We start from the raw sequence: 18,239 nt of genomic DNA, 5'->3' as shown, positions 1-18,239 counted from the left end.
GAGTAATTCTGTTCGGTTTGGCTAAGTGTTCGTGAAATAAATGATATGGGTTTTTTATTTTGCGATAATACAGCTCCTATCGCGTAATTACTAGCGTCTGTGGTTAATTCGAAAGGTTTGTTGAAATTTGGTTGGAAGAGTTCAACCTGAGCTTGCAATTCTTCTTTTATTCGACTTAATGCTGCCATTGCAGGTTCATCTAATGCAATTTTAATTTTTGCGCTTTGAGTCTTTGATATGCCACCGTTTTCTCCTCTGAGAAACGTAGTAAGTGGTTTGACAATGGCTGCAAAATTTTTTATGAATTGCAACGAAGCTTTTTTCTGCCCCTGCTCCTTACAAGTATAAATTGCTGAGGTATACTCGCCGTGTCCAGATCCGCCGCGTAAAGATCCCGGATCACGGAAGACTGCGTTAGCGACCGCGATGTTAAAGGTTGAGTTGGTCAGAGGATAAACTCACTATCAAGCTCACCCTTAACAGACGCGTTCACAAGTCAGGGTATCAAGACTAGCCAGAGGATAAACTCACTGCGTAGTCTGATGCCAAGCGTGCGTACGCTGTCACAGTCCCGTGCTGACTCACTGATCATCCATCTCCTAACTCCCCAGCAAGCCTGTGCTGCGTGCTAAAACATTCGCAACATGTTGCGTTGGAATGGCGTGTGTTGCTGGGACGGCGTATGTTGCTGGCAGTGGCGTGGTTTTACCGCTGCGTATGCATGCTTGTTGTTGTTTTATCTGCTTGTCTGATTTCTCCGTCTTCGTGGTATCCCGCTGTATTGCTTGCGTGGCGTGGTTTTACCGCTGCGTATGCATTGTTGTTGTCCTTTCATCTGCATGTCTGGTTTCTCAATCTTCTTGTGTTTCTAGAAGTGGCGTGGTTTTCCCGTTGTGTTGTGAACAATAGGGTGTGCCTTAATGGGTTGTGTGGGCAAAATTCTGTATAGATATTTAGTTCTCACAGAATTTTCTATAATAACTTGCAAGACCTAAAAAGGATCTGAGTTCTTTTAGTGAAGTAGGCGTGGGAAAATCTTTTATGGTTTGTATTTTTACTGGATCAACAGTAATTTTATTAAATTTAATTATGTGTCCCAAATACTTTACGGAATCCTTAAAGAAGGGTGATTTCTCATTGGAAATCTTCATGTTAGCTTGATGAAGTGCATATACAATTATACGTATGTATGTGCTCGATATGCTCTTCAGGAGAAGAAGAGTAAATGAGAACGTCGTCTATATAGACATAAACAAATTTTCCAATATATGGTCTTAAGATGTCATCTATACATCTTTGAAAAATTGACGGAGCATTTTTCAGTCCGAAAGGCATACGAAGAAATTCATATTTGGCTCCATTTATGCTGAGAGCTGTTTTTTCTCTATCAGATTCTTTAATAAGAATTTGATGAAATCCAGATTCTAAATCTAAAGTTGTTTTGCTTTACCAAGATTCTGTATTGTCATGCCTACATCAGGTATGGGATATCTATTTGTAATAGTTTGAGCATTTAGCTTTTGAAAGTCTACAACCATTCTGCGTTTAGGTTTCCCTTTTTCATCAGTACTTTTTTTAGCAACTGTCCAAATGGGTGAATTGTATGGACTTTTACTAGGTTGGATTATTTCATTTTCTAAAAGTTTATTTATTTCTTTGTTAATAAAATCGTTATTAGATATAGGGTACGGATATTGTTTTGTCCAAATAGGATCGTCAGATTTCGTCTTAATTGTGGCTTGTACTGTAGTAGTAAATGGTAATATTGAGTTAGTACCTTCATTTTGTTGCATTATTTTTTCAATTTCAGATCTATATTCTTCATTGCTTACTGTATAATTTAATTTTTGCAAAGTATCACTTTCTTTCTTGGCCTTATATTTATAACTGAGCTTGTACTCGAAACGATTAATCTCTGCTTTTAGTGTTCTAAGTCCCTATTCACCTAGAAGCATATCAAATTCTTCCAATGCATCAGTTTCAAAAAATGTAAGCAAATTATCTAACACTGATACTATTTTTTTTGATTTTGTTATTGAGAAACCATGAAGAGTTTTCACTTTAATAGGTTTAGTTGGAATAGACTCACCAAGATTACATTTAGTGCTTATATAATTGTTTGTTGCTCCGGTGTCGATAAGAATATTTACTTCTTTGCCTGTATCCCTGCAGTGGCGTTGCAGACACGGCAATTCATTCACTCGCCTAAAAAAACAGAGCCTGTTTTGTAATTATCGTCTCTTTGTTGTGGGGCAAGAGAGTCTAGTTCTTCTTGATATGTTTGGTTTACACGTTGCATCTTCTGTGGTGCGACGTAATTGCGTGATGAAAGCTTTTGGTGCCTCTTCTGTGGGTCTCTTCGAAATGGGTTGTTTGGAGATAATCCTTGCATTTGGCGATCATAGTTGATTTGTATAGGTGCGGCGTTGAAGTTGGTGGGTCTTCTGTATTGGCGTGAGGAATCTACGTCCATTGGTTGGCACTGCTGCGGTGGTGCACTTTGGGTATATTGCACTTGCACGTTTGGCTTGTATCTTCGTTGGTCATTGTGGTAACTTCTGTTTGGTTGATGCTGCATGTTGTTGTATTGTCTCTGGTTGTTGTACTGTCTCTGGTTGTTGTACTGCATAGCATCAAATTGGCAATTCGCGTTGTCATGGCTTATAGTGCAAGCGATTGCGTAGGCGGTTTCTAAGTCCTTTGGATTGTGGCTGTAGAGGGTGCCTCTGGTATACTTGCTATTCAAGCCAAGTATGAGTGTTCTGATTGCTTCTTGAGTTGCGTATTGTTGCATTTTTGGAGATTCATCGGAGCTGTTCATCTCGATTTTAGTTAGGGCAAGATTCAATGCCTTGCTGACTTCACAATGAAATTCTGCCAGCGTAAATTTTCCTTGTATTATTTTTTTCATCTCATCCAGTAAGATGTATAAAGGCCTCTGGTCTGCATAAGTGTAGTCCAGTCGAGTTATTATCGAGTAAAAATTGAACTTTGTGTTGTGGTTACTTAATATGTGGGCTGCCACTCCTTGAATTTTTGAATGCAGTATCGAGAGTGCAGTGTAATATGTTTGGGTTGTGGCATATTCTTTTATGTTCTCCATGTGCGTCCACGCACGTTTCCTTCAGGATCTGTACTGATTTCTGTTGCCCGTGAAGTCTGGTAACGACTTGAAGACATTATAGGTTGATCTGCGATTCGTAGGGGATATTTGGCTTGCAATCATCGGGCTGTTCGATAGTCCTTATATTCGATTGCAGACCATGTTCTAGGGTGGCCACCCTTTCTCGGTTTTCTGTTAGAGATGCAGTTAAGGTCGCAATTTGAGCCTTGAGGCTTGCAATTTCCTGCGCATAAATATTTGGATTGGCGTTGAATAAAGGACGATTCAAATTAAAAAGCTTCTGTCTCTTTTTATGAGATTCCAGCTTGATGATCTTTCGTCTAAGACTTGTCCGTTCTGCTTCCAATTTTTCAGGAACTTTTTAGATCCGCTTTTTCAGGAAGTTGTTTTTTTTTTGTTATTTTTTGTGGTTGCCGCTATCCAGTGTTTCAGAATCTGGTGTCTGTCCGCTTTTTCAGAACCCTGTGTGTGGAAGTCCTACTTCCCGTGGAATTTGCTTTTAAATTTTTATTTTATCCGTTACCGCAGGATAAAAATGGTTTTAAGACCGGTTGAGCCCCCAGTTAACAAACTGTCGTTTGTTGTGAGTAAAAGAAATTATATTTATTTGGGCAGTACACTTATTTTTGTGTGGCCTTTTTTATTCATAATTTCTTACTGCCTATTCTAATAATTTTACTTCTATTTATACTAACTAGTATGTTTAGTATGGAGGATGGAGTCATGTGTAGAAGTTCACGCAAGTGAGGAAAGTTCTCTGATCGCCATTCACTTGGGAGTGGCCAGAAACGATTCTTTTACACATGGCTCAAGCAGCTCACTACTTCCGGTCTTTGACCAAGTATCCTCTGGGTAGCCTAAGAACATCCGTTCGAAAGCGAGCTAAAGTAAAAAGGCGAAACATTCCCTACAAGGGTTGTGCGCTGGGTTTGGGACCCGCCACGTAAAAAAACACCCCCAGTGAAGAGCTATAACCGCCCTCGGATGAGACCCCCCCTTTTGATGACGACCATGGCAAACGAAATAAGGACTACGAATTGAGGGCATGCACCTGGAATGTCCGGTCCGTTAATTGGGAAGGTGCCGCTGCCCAGCTGGTTGATGTCCTCGTAAAAACAAAGGCTGACATCACCGCCGTCCAAGAAATGCGATGGACGGGACAAGGACAGAGACGAGTAGGTCTTTGTGACATTTACTACAGTGGCCATATAAAGGAGCGCAAGTTTGATGTAGGATTCGTGGTGGGAGAGAGACTCCGTCGACGAGTACTATCATTCACTGCGGTGAATGAACGTCTAGCCACAATCCGCATCAAAGCGAGGTTCTTCAACATATCGCTTATTTACGCCCGCGCCCCGACGAAAGAGAAGGACGCTCATAGAAGGCGCGCTTGGAGCGCGCTTATGAGAGCTGCCCCCGCCACGATGTCAAAATCGTGCTTGGCGACTTTAACGCCAAGGTGGGCAAAGAAGGTAGCTACAGTCGGTAAATTCAGCCTCCACAACGAAACTTCCCCACATGGGTTGAGGCTGATTGACTTCGCCGGGGCCCGAAATATGGTTATCTGTTGTACTAGATTCCAGCATAAGAAGATTCATCAAGCTACCTGGCTGTCTCTGGATCGAAAAACTACCAACCAGATCGATCATGTTGTGATAGACGGAAGACACGTCTCCAGTGTTTTAGATGTGCGTGCGCTCCGAGGTCCTATCATCGACTCGGACCACTTTCTTGTTGCAGCTAAGATTCGCACTCGCCTCTGTGCAGCAAAAAACGCGCGCCACCAAACACAAGGAAGGTTCGACGTCGAGAAGCTGCAATCACAACAGACAGCCGAACGATTTTCTACTCGGCTTGCACTCCAGCTCTCTGAGAGCACTCGTTAACAACTCGGTATAAGGGAACTGTGGGACGGCATTTCAAACTCCTTACGTACAGCTGCAACCGAAACCATTGGTTTTCGGAAAGTGCAAAAGAACAGCTGGTACGACGAGGAGTGCCGTGTCGCAGCGGAGAGAAAACAGGCTGCCTACATCGCAACGTTACGATCGACCACTACACGTGCGGGATGGGATAGATACCGAGAGTTGAAGAGAGAAGCGAGAAGCGAGACGCATTTGTAGACAGAAGAAGAAAGAGGCTGAAATGCGTGAGTACGAAGAGCTTGATAAGCTGGCCGACAGGGGTAATGCTCAAAAATTCTACGAAAAAATGCGGCGGCTTACGGAAGGTTTCAAGACCGGAGCGTATTCCTGTAGAACCCCCAAACGTGATCTAGTCACTGATGCCCAGAGCATACTTAAATTATGGAGGGAACACTTCTCCAGCCTGCTGAATGGCAGTGAACGCACAACACCAGGAGAAGGAGAACCCGATTCCCCAATCGATGACGATGGAGCAGACGTTCCATTACCCGACCATGAAGAAGTTAGAATAGCAATTGCCCTTCTGAAGAACAACAAAGCGGCAGGGGCCGACGGATTGCCGGCCGAGCTATTCAAACACGGCGGCGAAGAACTGATAAGGTGCATGCATCAGCTTCTTTGTAAGATATGGTCGGACGAAAGCATGCCCAACGATTGGAATTTAAGTGTGCTATGCCCAATCCATAAAAAAGGAGACCCCACATTCTGCGCCAACTACCGTGGGATTAGCCTCCTCAACATCGCAAATAAGGTTCTATCGAGCGTATTGTGTGAAAGATTAAAGCCCACCGTCAACAAACTGATTGTACCATATCAGTGTGGCTTTAGACCTGGCAAATCAACAACCGACCAGATATTCACCATGCGCCAAATCTTGGAAAAGACCCGTGAAAGGAGAATCGACACACACCACCTGTTCATCGATTTCAAAGCTGCTTTCGACAGCACGAAAAGGGGCTGCCTTTATGCCGCGATGTCTGAATTTGGTATCCCCGCAAAACTAATACGGATGTGTAAACTGACGTTAGGTAACACCAAAAGCTCCGTCAGGATCGGGAAGGACCTCTCCGAGCCGTTCGATACCAAACGAGGTTTCAGACAAGGCGATTCCTTATCGTGCGACTTTTTCAACCTGCTTTTGGAGAAAATAGTTCGAGCCGCAGAACTAAATAGAGAAGGTACCATCTTCTATAAGAGTGTACAGCTGCTGGCGTATGCCGATGATATTGATATCATCGGCCTCAACACCCGCGCCGTTAGTTCTGTTTTCTCCAGGCTGGATAAGGAAGCACAGAAAATGGGTCTGGCAGTGAACGAGGGCAAAACGAAATATCTCCTGTCATCAAACAAACAGTCGTCGCACTCGCGACTTGGCACTCACGTCACTGTTGACAGTCATAACTTTGAAGTCGCAGATAATTTCGTCTATCTTGGAACCAGCGTAAACACCACCAACAATGTCAGCCTAGAAATCCAACGCAGGATAACTCTTGCCAACAGGTGTTACTTCGGACTGAGTAGGCAATTGAGAAGCAAAGTCCTCTCTCGACAAACAAAAACCAAACTCTATAAGTCACTCATAATTCCCGTCCTGCTGTATGGTGCAGAGTCTTGGACGATGTCAACAACGGATGAAACGACGTTGCGAGTTTTCGAGAGAAAAGTTCTGCGAAAGATTTATGGTCCTTTGCGCGTTGGCCACGGCGAATACCGCATTCGATGGAACGATGAGCTGTTCGAGATGTACGACGACATTGACATAGTTCAGCGAATTAAAAGACAGCGGCTACGCTGGCTAGGTCATGTTGTCCGGATGGACGAAAACACTCCAGCTCTGAAAATATTCGACGCAGTACCCGCCGGGGGAAGCAGAGGAAGAGGAAGACCTCCACTCCGTTGGAAGAACCAAGTGGAGAGGGACCTGGCTTCGCTTGGAATATCCAATTGGCGCCACGTAGCGAAAAGAAGAACGACTGGCGCGCTGTTGTTAACTCGGCTATAATCGCTTAAGCGGTTTCTACGCCAATTAAGAAGAAGAAGTATGTTTACTTATTACTAGTTGATATTTTGTTAGATACAGATTATATTATTTGTTTAGCTTTGTTTACAGATATATTGTTTGTTTAGATACATTTGGTTTGTTGTATTGTTAGTGCATTTACAATGTTTGCTTACTTGCTAATGAGATAGTTTGGTGCAGTTTACATTTTCGCACATGCATTTTGTTTGTTACATTTATGATGCTAGGCGAGACTATTGTTATTGTTTGTTTAGGTTACCAGTTGATAATTTATGTATTCGGTACAAAAATGTGATAAGTAACACACTTTTCTTAACTCGCTCTCATTTGTAAATATGGAGTGGTAAGATACGTTGCTCTCACTTCCCTCTTCATGTTTGCCCGCGATGATCCCCTCATCTAGCCCTCAAAATGTGCGCTCGCGCCCGAACGGGCAAACCGCCACTGAGGGCTAATATGCCCACTCCTGGTCTACGCCAGTAAAGAAGAAGAAGAAGTACGTATGAGCATACATACTTACATATGTGCGACCGCTTGCAAGATTTTATCGAAACCTTTGGTCATTACACGTATAAATATATATTAAATAGACATAACGAATGTTAAATAAAAATAAAAATAATTTAAAGAAGGAGATAGAGGACAGCAGAATGAGATATATTTTTAAACTTCGCGAACATCCAAACCCATTGGCAAATTCCTGCAATCAATTACGTTTAAAAATAAGTAATCTACCAGCCTACTACAGAGCAACGTTCAACCAAAAAAGCTCAACCATATTCTTGAGCTTCTTTAGTTTTAAATAGATTTAAGTTTTGAATACTTATTGTTAGGATTTACCAAGCAGATCCAATAAATTATGAAATATTGAAAAAAAGAAAAAAAAAATGAATTTCGATATACTTGTATATACTAAAAATATAGGGCAACAAGTAAGGAAGGGCTAAGTTCGGGTGTCACCGAACATTTTATACTCTCGCATGGTAAAGTGATAATCGAGATTTCATAATACGTCATTTACATATTTTTCAAATACCGTATTTTTGGAAAGTTTTATTCCGCTATCATCATTGGTTCCTAATGTTTATACTCGTATTATACAGAGAAGGCATCAGATGGAATTCAAAACAGCTTTATATTGGGAGAAGGCGTGGTTGTGAACCGATTTCACCCATATTTCGTACATGTCATCAGGGTGTTAAGAAAATATTATATACCGAATTTCATTGAAATCGGTCTAGTAGCTCCTGAGATATGGTTCTTGGTCCATAAGTGGGTGGCGCCAAGCCCATTTTCAATTTTTAAAAAAAGGCTGGGTGCAGCTTCCTTCTGCCACTTCTTCCGTAAAATTTAGTGTTTCTGACGTTTTTTGTTAGTCGGTTAACGCACTTTTAGTGATTTTGAACATAACCTCTGTATGGGAGGTGGGCGTGGTTATTATCCGATTTCTTCCATTTTTGAACTGTATATGGAAATGCCTGAAGAAAACGACTTTGTAGACTTTGGTTGACAGAGCTATAGTAGTTTCCGAGATATGTACAAAAAACTTAGTAGGGGGCGGGGCCACACCCACTTTTCCAAAACAATTACGTCCAAATATGCCCCTCCCTAATACGATCCTTTGTGCCAAATTTCACTTTAATATCTTTATTTATGGCTTAGTTATGACACTTTATAGGTTTTCGGTTTCCGCCATTTTGTGGGCGTGGGATTGAGCCGATTTTGCCCATCTTCGAACTTAACCTTCTTATGAAGCCAAGGAATATGTGTACCAAGTTTCATCATGAAATCTCAATTTTTACTCAAGTTACAGCTTGCACGGACGGACGGACGGACGGACAGACGGACAGACAGACATCCGGATTTCGACTCTACTCGTCGCCCTGATCACTTTGGTATATATAACCCTATATCTGACTCTTTTAGTTTTAGGACTTACAAACAACCGTTATGTGAACAAAACTATAATACTCTCGTTAGCAACATTGTTGCGAGAGTATAAAAAACATACCTAATCCCGCTTTATGACAGTTCCTTATTAAAATAATATTTTTCAAATGACTTGAGGAAATTTTATTTATTTGGAACAAAAAAATTTTAAATCCGAGGAAATTTGTTACATATATATGTACGTAGAGGGGAAAAATTATTAACATTTAATTGATATGTTTTTCATTTCTGGGTAATACGATTCGTTAAAATTTTTTCAAATATCTATAAAACTTGACTTGTTTGCAACTTTTTCATCCCGTTTTCAAATTCAGACTGCTAGAGAAATTTATATCGAATTACATCGCTTTAATCTTTCACATAGTACACTCGATAGAACCTTATATGCGATGTAGAGGAGACTTATTCCATGGTAGTTCACGCAGATTGTGGAGCCTCTCTTTTCCCAATATTCCATTCATTGGGCATGGTTTCGTCCGACCATATTCTTCAAACAAGCTGATGCATGCTCCTTATCAGTTCTTCGCCAACGTGTTTAAACAGCTCGGCCGGCCCCTGCCGCTTTTTTGTTCTTCAGACGTGTAATTGCTATTCGAACTTCTTCATAGTCGGGCAATACAACATCTGATCTATCGTCATCGATTGGGGAACTGGGTTCACCATCTTCTGATGTTATGCCTTCACTGCCATTCAGCAGTGTTCCCTCCATAATTTTAGTTCTGCAAAAGTACGCTCCGGTCTTGAAATCTTCTATTAGTCGCTGCATCTTTTCGGGCATTACCCTGTTGGCTGGCTGTTCGAGGTCTTTGTACTCACACATTTCGGCCTCTCGTTTTTTTGTCTGCATATGCGTGTCGCTTCCTTCTTCAACTTGTTCTTTTGCATTTTCCGAAAACCAATAGTTTCGGTTGCAGTTGTACGTAAGGAGCTTGAAATGCCGTCCCACAGTTCTCTTATACCGAGTTGGATATGTGGTTTGGACCAAAGCCTAAGTAAAGGGGACCCTTACAATATGAACAACAACGAGAAAAACAGTTAATTAAGGACGACGGAGAAGGTAGGTCAAAATCGACCTCAATGGACAGTCTCTCGACTGAAACGACATCACTCGAGGCGAAAAACCCGTCCACCGAAAAGGGAGAGGCGGTACGTTCGTAGAAGTCTGCCGACAGATAGGGTAGAACTGTAGTGCGAGGCAGATTCGCCAGCACTAGTAGAGGAACCTCTGCTAAGTCCATCTGGGTACAGGGTCCCCAGCTAATGTTAAGGGCCTCGTTACGAATTCGACAGCTAAAAAACTGTGTTGGCAAGTAGATTGAGCGGGAGTCTGAGCAGAATGTTAGCACTCTTGAGTGGGCCAAAAGAGTGAAAAGTGGCTTGGGGAAAAGCGGGATCAAACGAGTCCCAACCTTCGGTGAAGCGGCAGAGGTTGCAAGAGGTGGGAACCCTCCCTCGGGAAGAAGCCACTGGTCGGTGCGGCACCACTATACTCGCCAGTTCAGTGCAACTTGGTGTGTACGACCGCAACAAGAGAGAGAAAGGAATAGAAGCGGATAACGACTGCTAATTCAACTGTTTACGTGAAGGCGATCAGGGGAAATCTTAGGTCACCGCTGATGTATGACAGTGCCGGATGACACAGCGGATTGCACAAATTAATAAAGTGTGCCAACAAATAATCGGAAGTTTGTAATCTTTCTCCTCTTACCCAAGATTAGAAGGTGATAAGATTGGAGAGAACTAAGGGGAGATATCGGCGAGCACTGATATTCTTAAGCAAAGAGTTCCTCGTTGCTTTTGGTGTCGCAAAGAGGCCATGCGCTCTGGCATCAAGAGACAGTCCTTAATACACTTCCGAAGGAAGCCAGACAGACGACCGCTGCCACCAGTGGGGTCGGATGGAAAGAAAGAAAGAAAAATCCAATATAATAGATATCGACTCTTTCCTCTCCGAAGCGGTGAGCATAGGGGGTGAACCCTCATTCATTAGATCCATTTTCAGTATCGAGCGTTTGTTCAAAGAGGATTTGGTCGGAAAAGAAGATGCCGTGGAACTCACACTATGGCAGAAGAGTTTGGAGAATGATGATCCTCCGGCATGCAAAGCGGTCTGCGTCGCCCTCCTGCTTCATCTAGGATCGGACGAAGCCGACGGTGTCCTTAACCAAGAGGCATGGCTAAGCAGCAATGGCACCTCTGGATTAAGAACAAAGAGCCACAAGCTCTAAATGGTAAGTAATAAAAGTACAACCAGAACTTGTTTGTTGGCCAGAAACGACTTTAATGTTTTTATTTTACCCAATTTCAGCAACGAAGATGTCGTCACTAGAAGCCAGAACAGTAAAAATCTCTCTGTTATATTGGAAGCTACCCCGTATTTGAGGGTTCTAACCGACCATCTTCTCTGGTCATATATACATTAGTTTTGTCTTGCGCGAAGCGCCTAGAGTGCAGAATTTAAAGAAACTTCATGAATACTAATTTCGACATGTATTACAGAAAGCTCAGATCGGCTCTTCCTACCGCGTCCGATAAGGCCACGATCTGGTTGTTGCTGGTTGTATACAAGTCCGAGTTAAAGAAAGTCAAAAAAGCTTCTTTGAGAGCCTTTAGCAGAAGTGTAGAGGGCTGTCACCAGTCTCACGCAATCTAGTAAAAATACCTACTCCAATGGTGTATCTGAGAAATGAAGATACTGGTAATACCGCGAGCAATGAGAAATCGTTGAAACTACTCCAGGATGTTCACTTTTCGTTGAACCATTTCGCTGAAGAAGTGCCACTGAGAGAGCTCCAAGAAGACTGTACAGCTTTCTTTGACAGTTTCGATAAACATCACCTGAATTTGGCCCTGAACTCTTTGTAAGCTTTCGAGTTCCCAGGCCATGATGGCATCATAGCGACGCAATTCCAACGGGAGATTGAGGTGTCATGCAGTTGGCTGGGCCCCATCTACGCGAATGGCGTTAGATTAGACTATGTGCCGAAGTCCTAGAGACTGGGTAAGGTTGCGTTTGTACCGAAGGCCGGAAAGAGCCCTCCGTCGATGCCAAGGACTTTAAGGCCAAAGGTTACCTTCGGATCTGTTGAAAACGTTGGTGAAACTCATGGATCTGTATATTTGGAGCAAAATACCGAGAGGTAAACTGTTAAGGGCCCAGCAGGTCGGTCGACAAAGCTTTGCACGATTTAGCGTTATGGTTTGAGGGAACCTTCATGCACAAAGAATATGCGGCCCGAGGCGGTGGTTAAAGATTTTGAAATAGTTTGAGGTGGAATCGAAATTACTTTTTACAGTCTTCTTTTCGAAAGAACAGTCGTGCCGGAACGAGCCAGTGTAAAGATATCCCGAAAGGTTAAAAGGGAGCCTTTCCCCATTGCTTTGGATCTTAGTAGTTAACGACCTACTTAAAGAACCCGAGGAAGAAGGCTTTCGGGTGATATCCTTCGCTGACGATGCCGTTTTTATGGTAAAAGAAAAATTCCTAAATACCATCTGCTAGATAACCGAAGGGTACCTCAACGAAGCAAAATATGCAGTTTTAGGCTTCCTGACTACAGCAGCGTTTTCCAAGTGGAGGAAGCTACCATAAAGGTAGCAGTAGATCTACAACTCCGCAGCGCAGCCTCCTTCAGAGTGGTGACTATTAACACCGATAGTAGGGCAGCAATATTGGCTTTGAGTTCGCTGACTGTGCGCCCATGACTGGTGAAAGGGTGTCTAAAGTCCTAGAGCCTAGAGAGCTCAAACTGGTTTTGGAGTCTAGCCACAGCGCCGTTGCAGGAAACTGTAAGGCTTATCAGCTTACTAGGACAGGAACCACAGTCTCTATAACTGCAGAATGGGAACGGGTAGGAGCACCGTTGGATTCCTGTTGTTTGCTATTGAACCGTTGGGCCTCAGAGCAGCTCTTCAATTACCACCAACTCTGCAGTAGTAAGATCTTTCTGGTCTGGGGTAAATCGGAAGAGGTCAAGGAAGTTCTCTGCTCTTAAAAAGATTTACCTTTCAATGCTTATAGAAGTTTAAACTGGACACTTTCCCATCGGGTTTCATGCAGTGAGATTAAACATCTTACTGGGTGTCAATTGCATCAGCTATTTGGAAGAAGATGAGATAGAAGCATCTGAACACTTTCTTCTCGAGGGAAATTGCTTTCGCCAGAACAAGGCAAAAACACCTATACCTCCAGGTGATATAGCAAAAATAGACATACAACACTTAAGCAGATTTGAGAAAGGTTCAGTGCGCTTTACCGCTAATATCTAGCCACAGGAGTTCTTTCATTTGGCTTCACAAAGGACTGAATAAATTAGCCAACTAACCTAACATATCATTAACAGAATAAGTTCTAAATTTCAATAAGATACCTCAGATACCATCACCAATATACAATATAATGACTAAAGTCAAACGGATGTTTCAAAGTTCTGATATTAGTTATATGGACCCATTTTATCCATTTTAAGCATAAAGATGCGCCATTATTTGAAAAGCACCCTCACTCAATTTTATTAGGATAACTCACATATTGGCCGATATATAAGGCATAAAGTCAGCCGGAAGTTTTAAAATCTTTTTATTAGGTATATGACCCGATTCCAAACAATTTTAATATACAGACACAGTATTATCATGAAATTATTCTCTCCGAATTTTAATTATACTTATATCAAACAAACTGACTGGCATTTTCACAAAAAGTAAACTTGAAGTGTTTGTTGTACGATTTCCATTTTTACGCTGTGACATGGGAATGCAAGGGTAATGTTACCTACCGAATTTGGCTGAACTTGGTAGGGATGTCCGGTGATATGTGTTATCACATATGCGTTCAGGTACATGTACAAGCCATGCAAGTAAAAAAATACAGCATTTGTAAGAAAGCTCACACTTAAACTCCTACTCTCCAAGCAGAGCTTCGGAAAGAAAGAGGGGAAAATGAAATAGCGATTACTGGAGATAGCGGAATGAAATTACGATTACTACATTTGACTCGTAAACTTGATTATAAAATAAACTGTATTTTTTTGTAAATTTGAAAATATTTGATAAACTAATTTTAACTGATGATCAGTGCAGTTGTTTTACTTATATTTACTCCGCACACTTTGTACATTAACATTCATATTATCATTCTGTTAATCTTTTATCAGCATAGTTACAGTAAACAATTACCATTAATGCTAAATCAGCATATGTATAAAGAGAAATATACTTAAATAAATTAGGGGAATGGGCTAAGATCGTTGCAAACTGCTAACGATTGTATCAAGATTTCTAGTTTGTGCTATATTTGCTTGTAATATAGGCAATACATACAATTGTGGACAAACTGAGGCCATTTTGGAAGTGTAAATTCTATTAAACTCTTTGGGATTCAGAAATACAAAAGATTCTTATAAGAACTTTGATCGGTCACTTTGTGCAGCAGCTACTTGTATATGCCATAGTGGTCCGATATCGGCGGTTCCGACATATAAGCAGCTTCTTGGAGAGAAAAGGATGTGTGCAAAATAGATAGATAGTTCGAATATTTATATACAGATAAACAGGTAAATCAGTCTCAGCTTTCCAAAGTAATTTATATACATGCATATATAGGGTTCTTACATTTGTACTCGCACGTGTACTTTGGTAGTAGCATAGGTCAATTTTACTAGCATATATTCATGTGCCATAGATTTGAAGGACCCTAATTTTGCAGAAGCATAAAAATGCATCAATGGAAGTATGTTTGAATTTAAAAAAACAGCATTTCTTCTGCTGGTTTGTACTGACGCTAAGATAAACAGTTTAAGGAAATCGTCATCCATTTGGAAACTATTAACTATATGTCTAGTCAAGTATGTAATATGGCTGGCATTTGTATTAAAATTAGTCGGATTTTGTCAGAATATTCGGGGATTGACATCCACGGTCATCTACATACATACATACCATATGGTATATGCCATAAAATAATATATTATCTCTTTTATTACCATAAATTTTTTAAGCTCTTGTCAAAAATCAAATTGGTTTTATGAATTATATAAAAAATTATGTTCTTAAAAGACCAAATAAAAGACGAATTTATGAACTTGGCTCTATATATGAATATTTTAATACAATCCGACTTAACATCCTACTTACCCAATTGTTGTAGCCCGAACATGATTAGAAATCCCACCAACAACGAGAAGTAAGCAACCAGGCCGGAATGATTTTTCGACAAAATTTCGAAAAACACCACATATAATAGTGTGCCACAAGCTAATCCCTGCAATATGGCTGAGGGTATGTTAGGTGATGTAATACCATCGCTATGGCTGATCAATATGCCAATACCGATTCCAATCGGACTTACTATAGCAAATGTCAACACATATACTGCACAGAGCACAAAACGAGTGCGTGCTACAATTAACTCGACGCCAACGCAGAACGCCAGCACCAGTTTATGCGCGGATACAGCACCAAACATAAACCATACATCCGATGCATTGCTTTCTAAACCAATGGCCATACCTTCAAATAGTTCATGCAACGATAGCGCTAACACTATGAATAGCCCTCGTAAAGACGATGTGATCGCATCTTTACTATCGCTAGCATTGCCAATCGGCACATGTGAATGACCAAGAGCTTGGTCTTGGCTGGGTTGATGTTGATGGTCATGATGGTGGTGGTGGTGATGGTAGTGTGTTTGTTGAGGTTCATATTTCTGTGGCTCCTTATTATGAGCTTGCTTGTTGTACTTTTGATTCTCTACATCATTGGCTATCAAGTTTTGAATTGAAAGGGTTGGTACACTTACAATGTTTCCAACATTAATTTCTGAGACACTCGGAGAGTTGGAAGTGCTCGTAAGGCCTATTTGGGTATCCTCATTATGAACACCTTCCTCTGTTGATTCATTGGCAGCTGTTTTACCCGTCACTAAATAACTGTTGCGTATGCTACGTCCACGTTCGAAAGCTGCACCGGCACCAGCATCACTGCCCATCAGACGCATATGTTGGTGTATATATGTGTGTAAAACTTCCTCTATTAAGTACATGAGAAAGAAACCGATACACATAAGCAATTCCGCTAGACTAAACTCCAAATCGGGAATTATATCGCACTCCTGCAATTGCTCGACTGCCTCCTGTACTTCGGGCAAAAGATGCAGGAATGTTGTGGCTAACAACACGCCTCCGCCAAAATATAACAAACATTTAACAACTGTTGCTGAGCGGGCATTGGTATGTTCCTCTGTCCAATGAAAAAATTTATTGAGTGCAAAAGGAATACTGCCGCATAACGTACTCGCGCAGAAAAGTACCACCATGGCTGTAACTTTAGCGACTAAGACATCGTAACTACTTGATTCATCATAATCATGATCGGTCGGATCAGGGTTAATACTTTGGGATGATTGTGAATGCTGTGTCTCACTGGAATTCAAAGCACTTCTAACGGTGGCGTGTGCATGCAATGCCAAATAATTAAGGTCATCGATATGCAGCAGACAACGTAGGAAATTATTTACCTGGGATTCATTCATTATGAATATGAACGGGAATTACCTGCAATCGAAATTGAAAATATAATTAAATAAATAAGTAATAATAATATATATAGTTTTTTTTTTTTTTGGGTGTTGGGGCTGTAAGGTTTTAAAGGCAATAAAAGGATATATTTGTGTGTTTTTTTGCGGCGACATGAAATATAATTTTATTAAATTTAATGACATATTATTATACAACTTTTGAAGTATATTAGAAAATATTTTCAATGAAAAATTTTATTAAATAAGCTTGTGACGGTGAATCTCCAGAAGCGCCTTGGAAAAAACTCGTTATATATAACTCGTTACCGGATCATCTGAAACAAAAAAACTGATATGTGTTTTAAAGGTGATGCATTTCTCGAAGTAATTTTTCTATTTTTTGCAGCACTTGGAAGTAAAACACGCGATATTTTAAATTTTCTTCTAACGCGCTACGCCAAGCTTTATCTACTGACCCTGAAGAATTGACGGTAGTCGATTTTTCTATCTTTGTAGCTTCATATTAGGCTCCTTAATATTATGTTACCAAGTTAAAGACTTATGTTTATATTACGAACTTTCGACCAAATAATGTTTCACAGACTATACCCTGCGATTAATAACAACGCGAAGGTTTCGGATTTAAACAGTACTCCGCTCTGGTTGCCCAGAGCTCCTTTATTTATAGATTTTCTTATCCTTAAGTATGTGCACGAAAAAAACTGGTCACATAGAAAGCCGCACAGCCTAGAAATTTCTAACGGTAAAATCAAAATTCAAATTTACACGAAAAGTTTGCTACACTATTTATGTATATAATTGCATTATATTTTTTACAAAAATATAGGTAGTGTAAAATTTGTTAGCAATGAATATTCACGTTCGCGAATCGGTTTTGCGCAAAAAGCTGGAAAATCCAGGCATGTCTCACAGCGACATCGCCAAAAAATTAAAAATTGCAAAATCTTCGGTATCTTTCGTACTTAAGAGATACAGTGACTCTTTATCATTGAATAGAAAAGCCGGTAATGGTAGAAAACAAACAATCAATCAATCTCCACTTATAGCAAAAAAAAAGTGTTCACCTATTTGAAACGAAATCCTGGACTTTCAGTACGAGATGTTGCCAAAAAAGTGCAAATGTCCCTTCATATGTTCAGAAAGTATGCAAACGAAATGGATTACGTTCCTTCAAAGTGAATGCAGCACCAAACCGCAATGACAACCAACATGTTTTGGCAAAACGACGTGCTCGACAATTATATGAAAAGTTCATGCCTAATTTTAACTGCGTTGTAAGGGACGATGAATCCTATGTAAAAGCGGACTTTAAAAAAATTCGAGTGCGACAATTTTACACATCAAACAAAAGAGAAAGAGTTTCTGATAAATTTTAAAATAAAAATCTTGACAAATTTTTAAAAAAATTTCTAGGCCATTTGCCAGTGTCGCTTTAATAGGGAACCTTTTATGGGCTATGGAACAATAAATCAGGAAATTTATAGTACTCTTTTGGCCTGATCTTGCGACATGTCATTACGGAAAACTGGCTTTAAAGCGGCTTTAAAGCGGTACCAAGACGATTGAGATTTATTGGGCCATTATTAAAGCGAAACTGTTAAAGACACAATATACAGTGAAAAATGAGAGGCAATTTATGAATAAGTGGCGAAACATCAGTAAAGACTTCAATAAGGATTCTGT

At 40.7% G+C, this 18,239-nt stretch overlaps 1 protein-coding gene across 2 annotated transcripts in view; it reads right to left on the bottom strand.

Moving 5' to 3' along the window:
• LOC120780393 (protein zntC) overlaps positions 1-18,239 on the bottom strand; it is a 160,142-nt gene that overhangs the window by 50,901 nt on the left and 91,002 nt on the right. For both annotated transcript variants that reach the window (XM_040112679.1, XM_040112680.1), the window contains exon 2: positions 15,155-16,572. In XM_040112679.1, coding sequence (XP_039968613.1) covers positions 15,155-16,550 — 1,396 coding nt within the window. In that variant the 5' untranslated portion in view covers positions 16,551-16,572. The remainder of the gene's footprint in view (positions 1-15,154; positions 16,573-18,239) is intronic.

This window comes from Bactrocera tryoni, unplaced genomic scaffold (genome assembly GCF_016617805.1).
Source record: "Bactrocera tryoni isolate S06 unplaced genomic scaffold, CSIRO_BtryS06_freeze2 scaffold_25, whole genome shotgun sequence".
Lineage (NCBI taxonomy): Eukaryota > Metazoa > Arthropoda > Insecta > Diptera > Tephritidae > Bactrocera > Bactrocera tryoni.
Note: the sequence above shows the minus strand (reverse complement) of the source record. Positions and strands in the feature narration are given on the sequence as shown.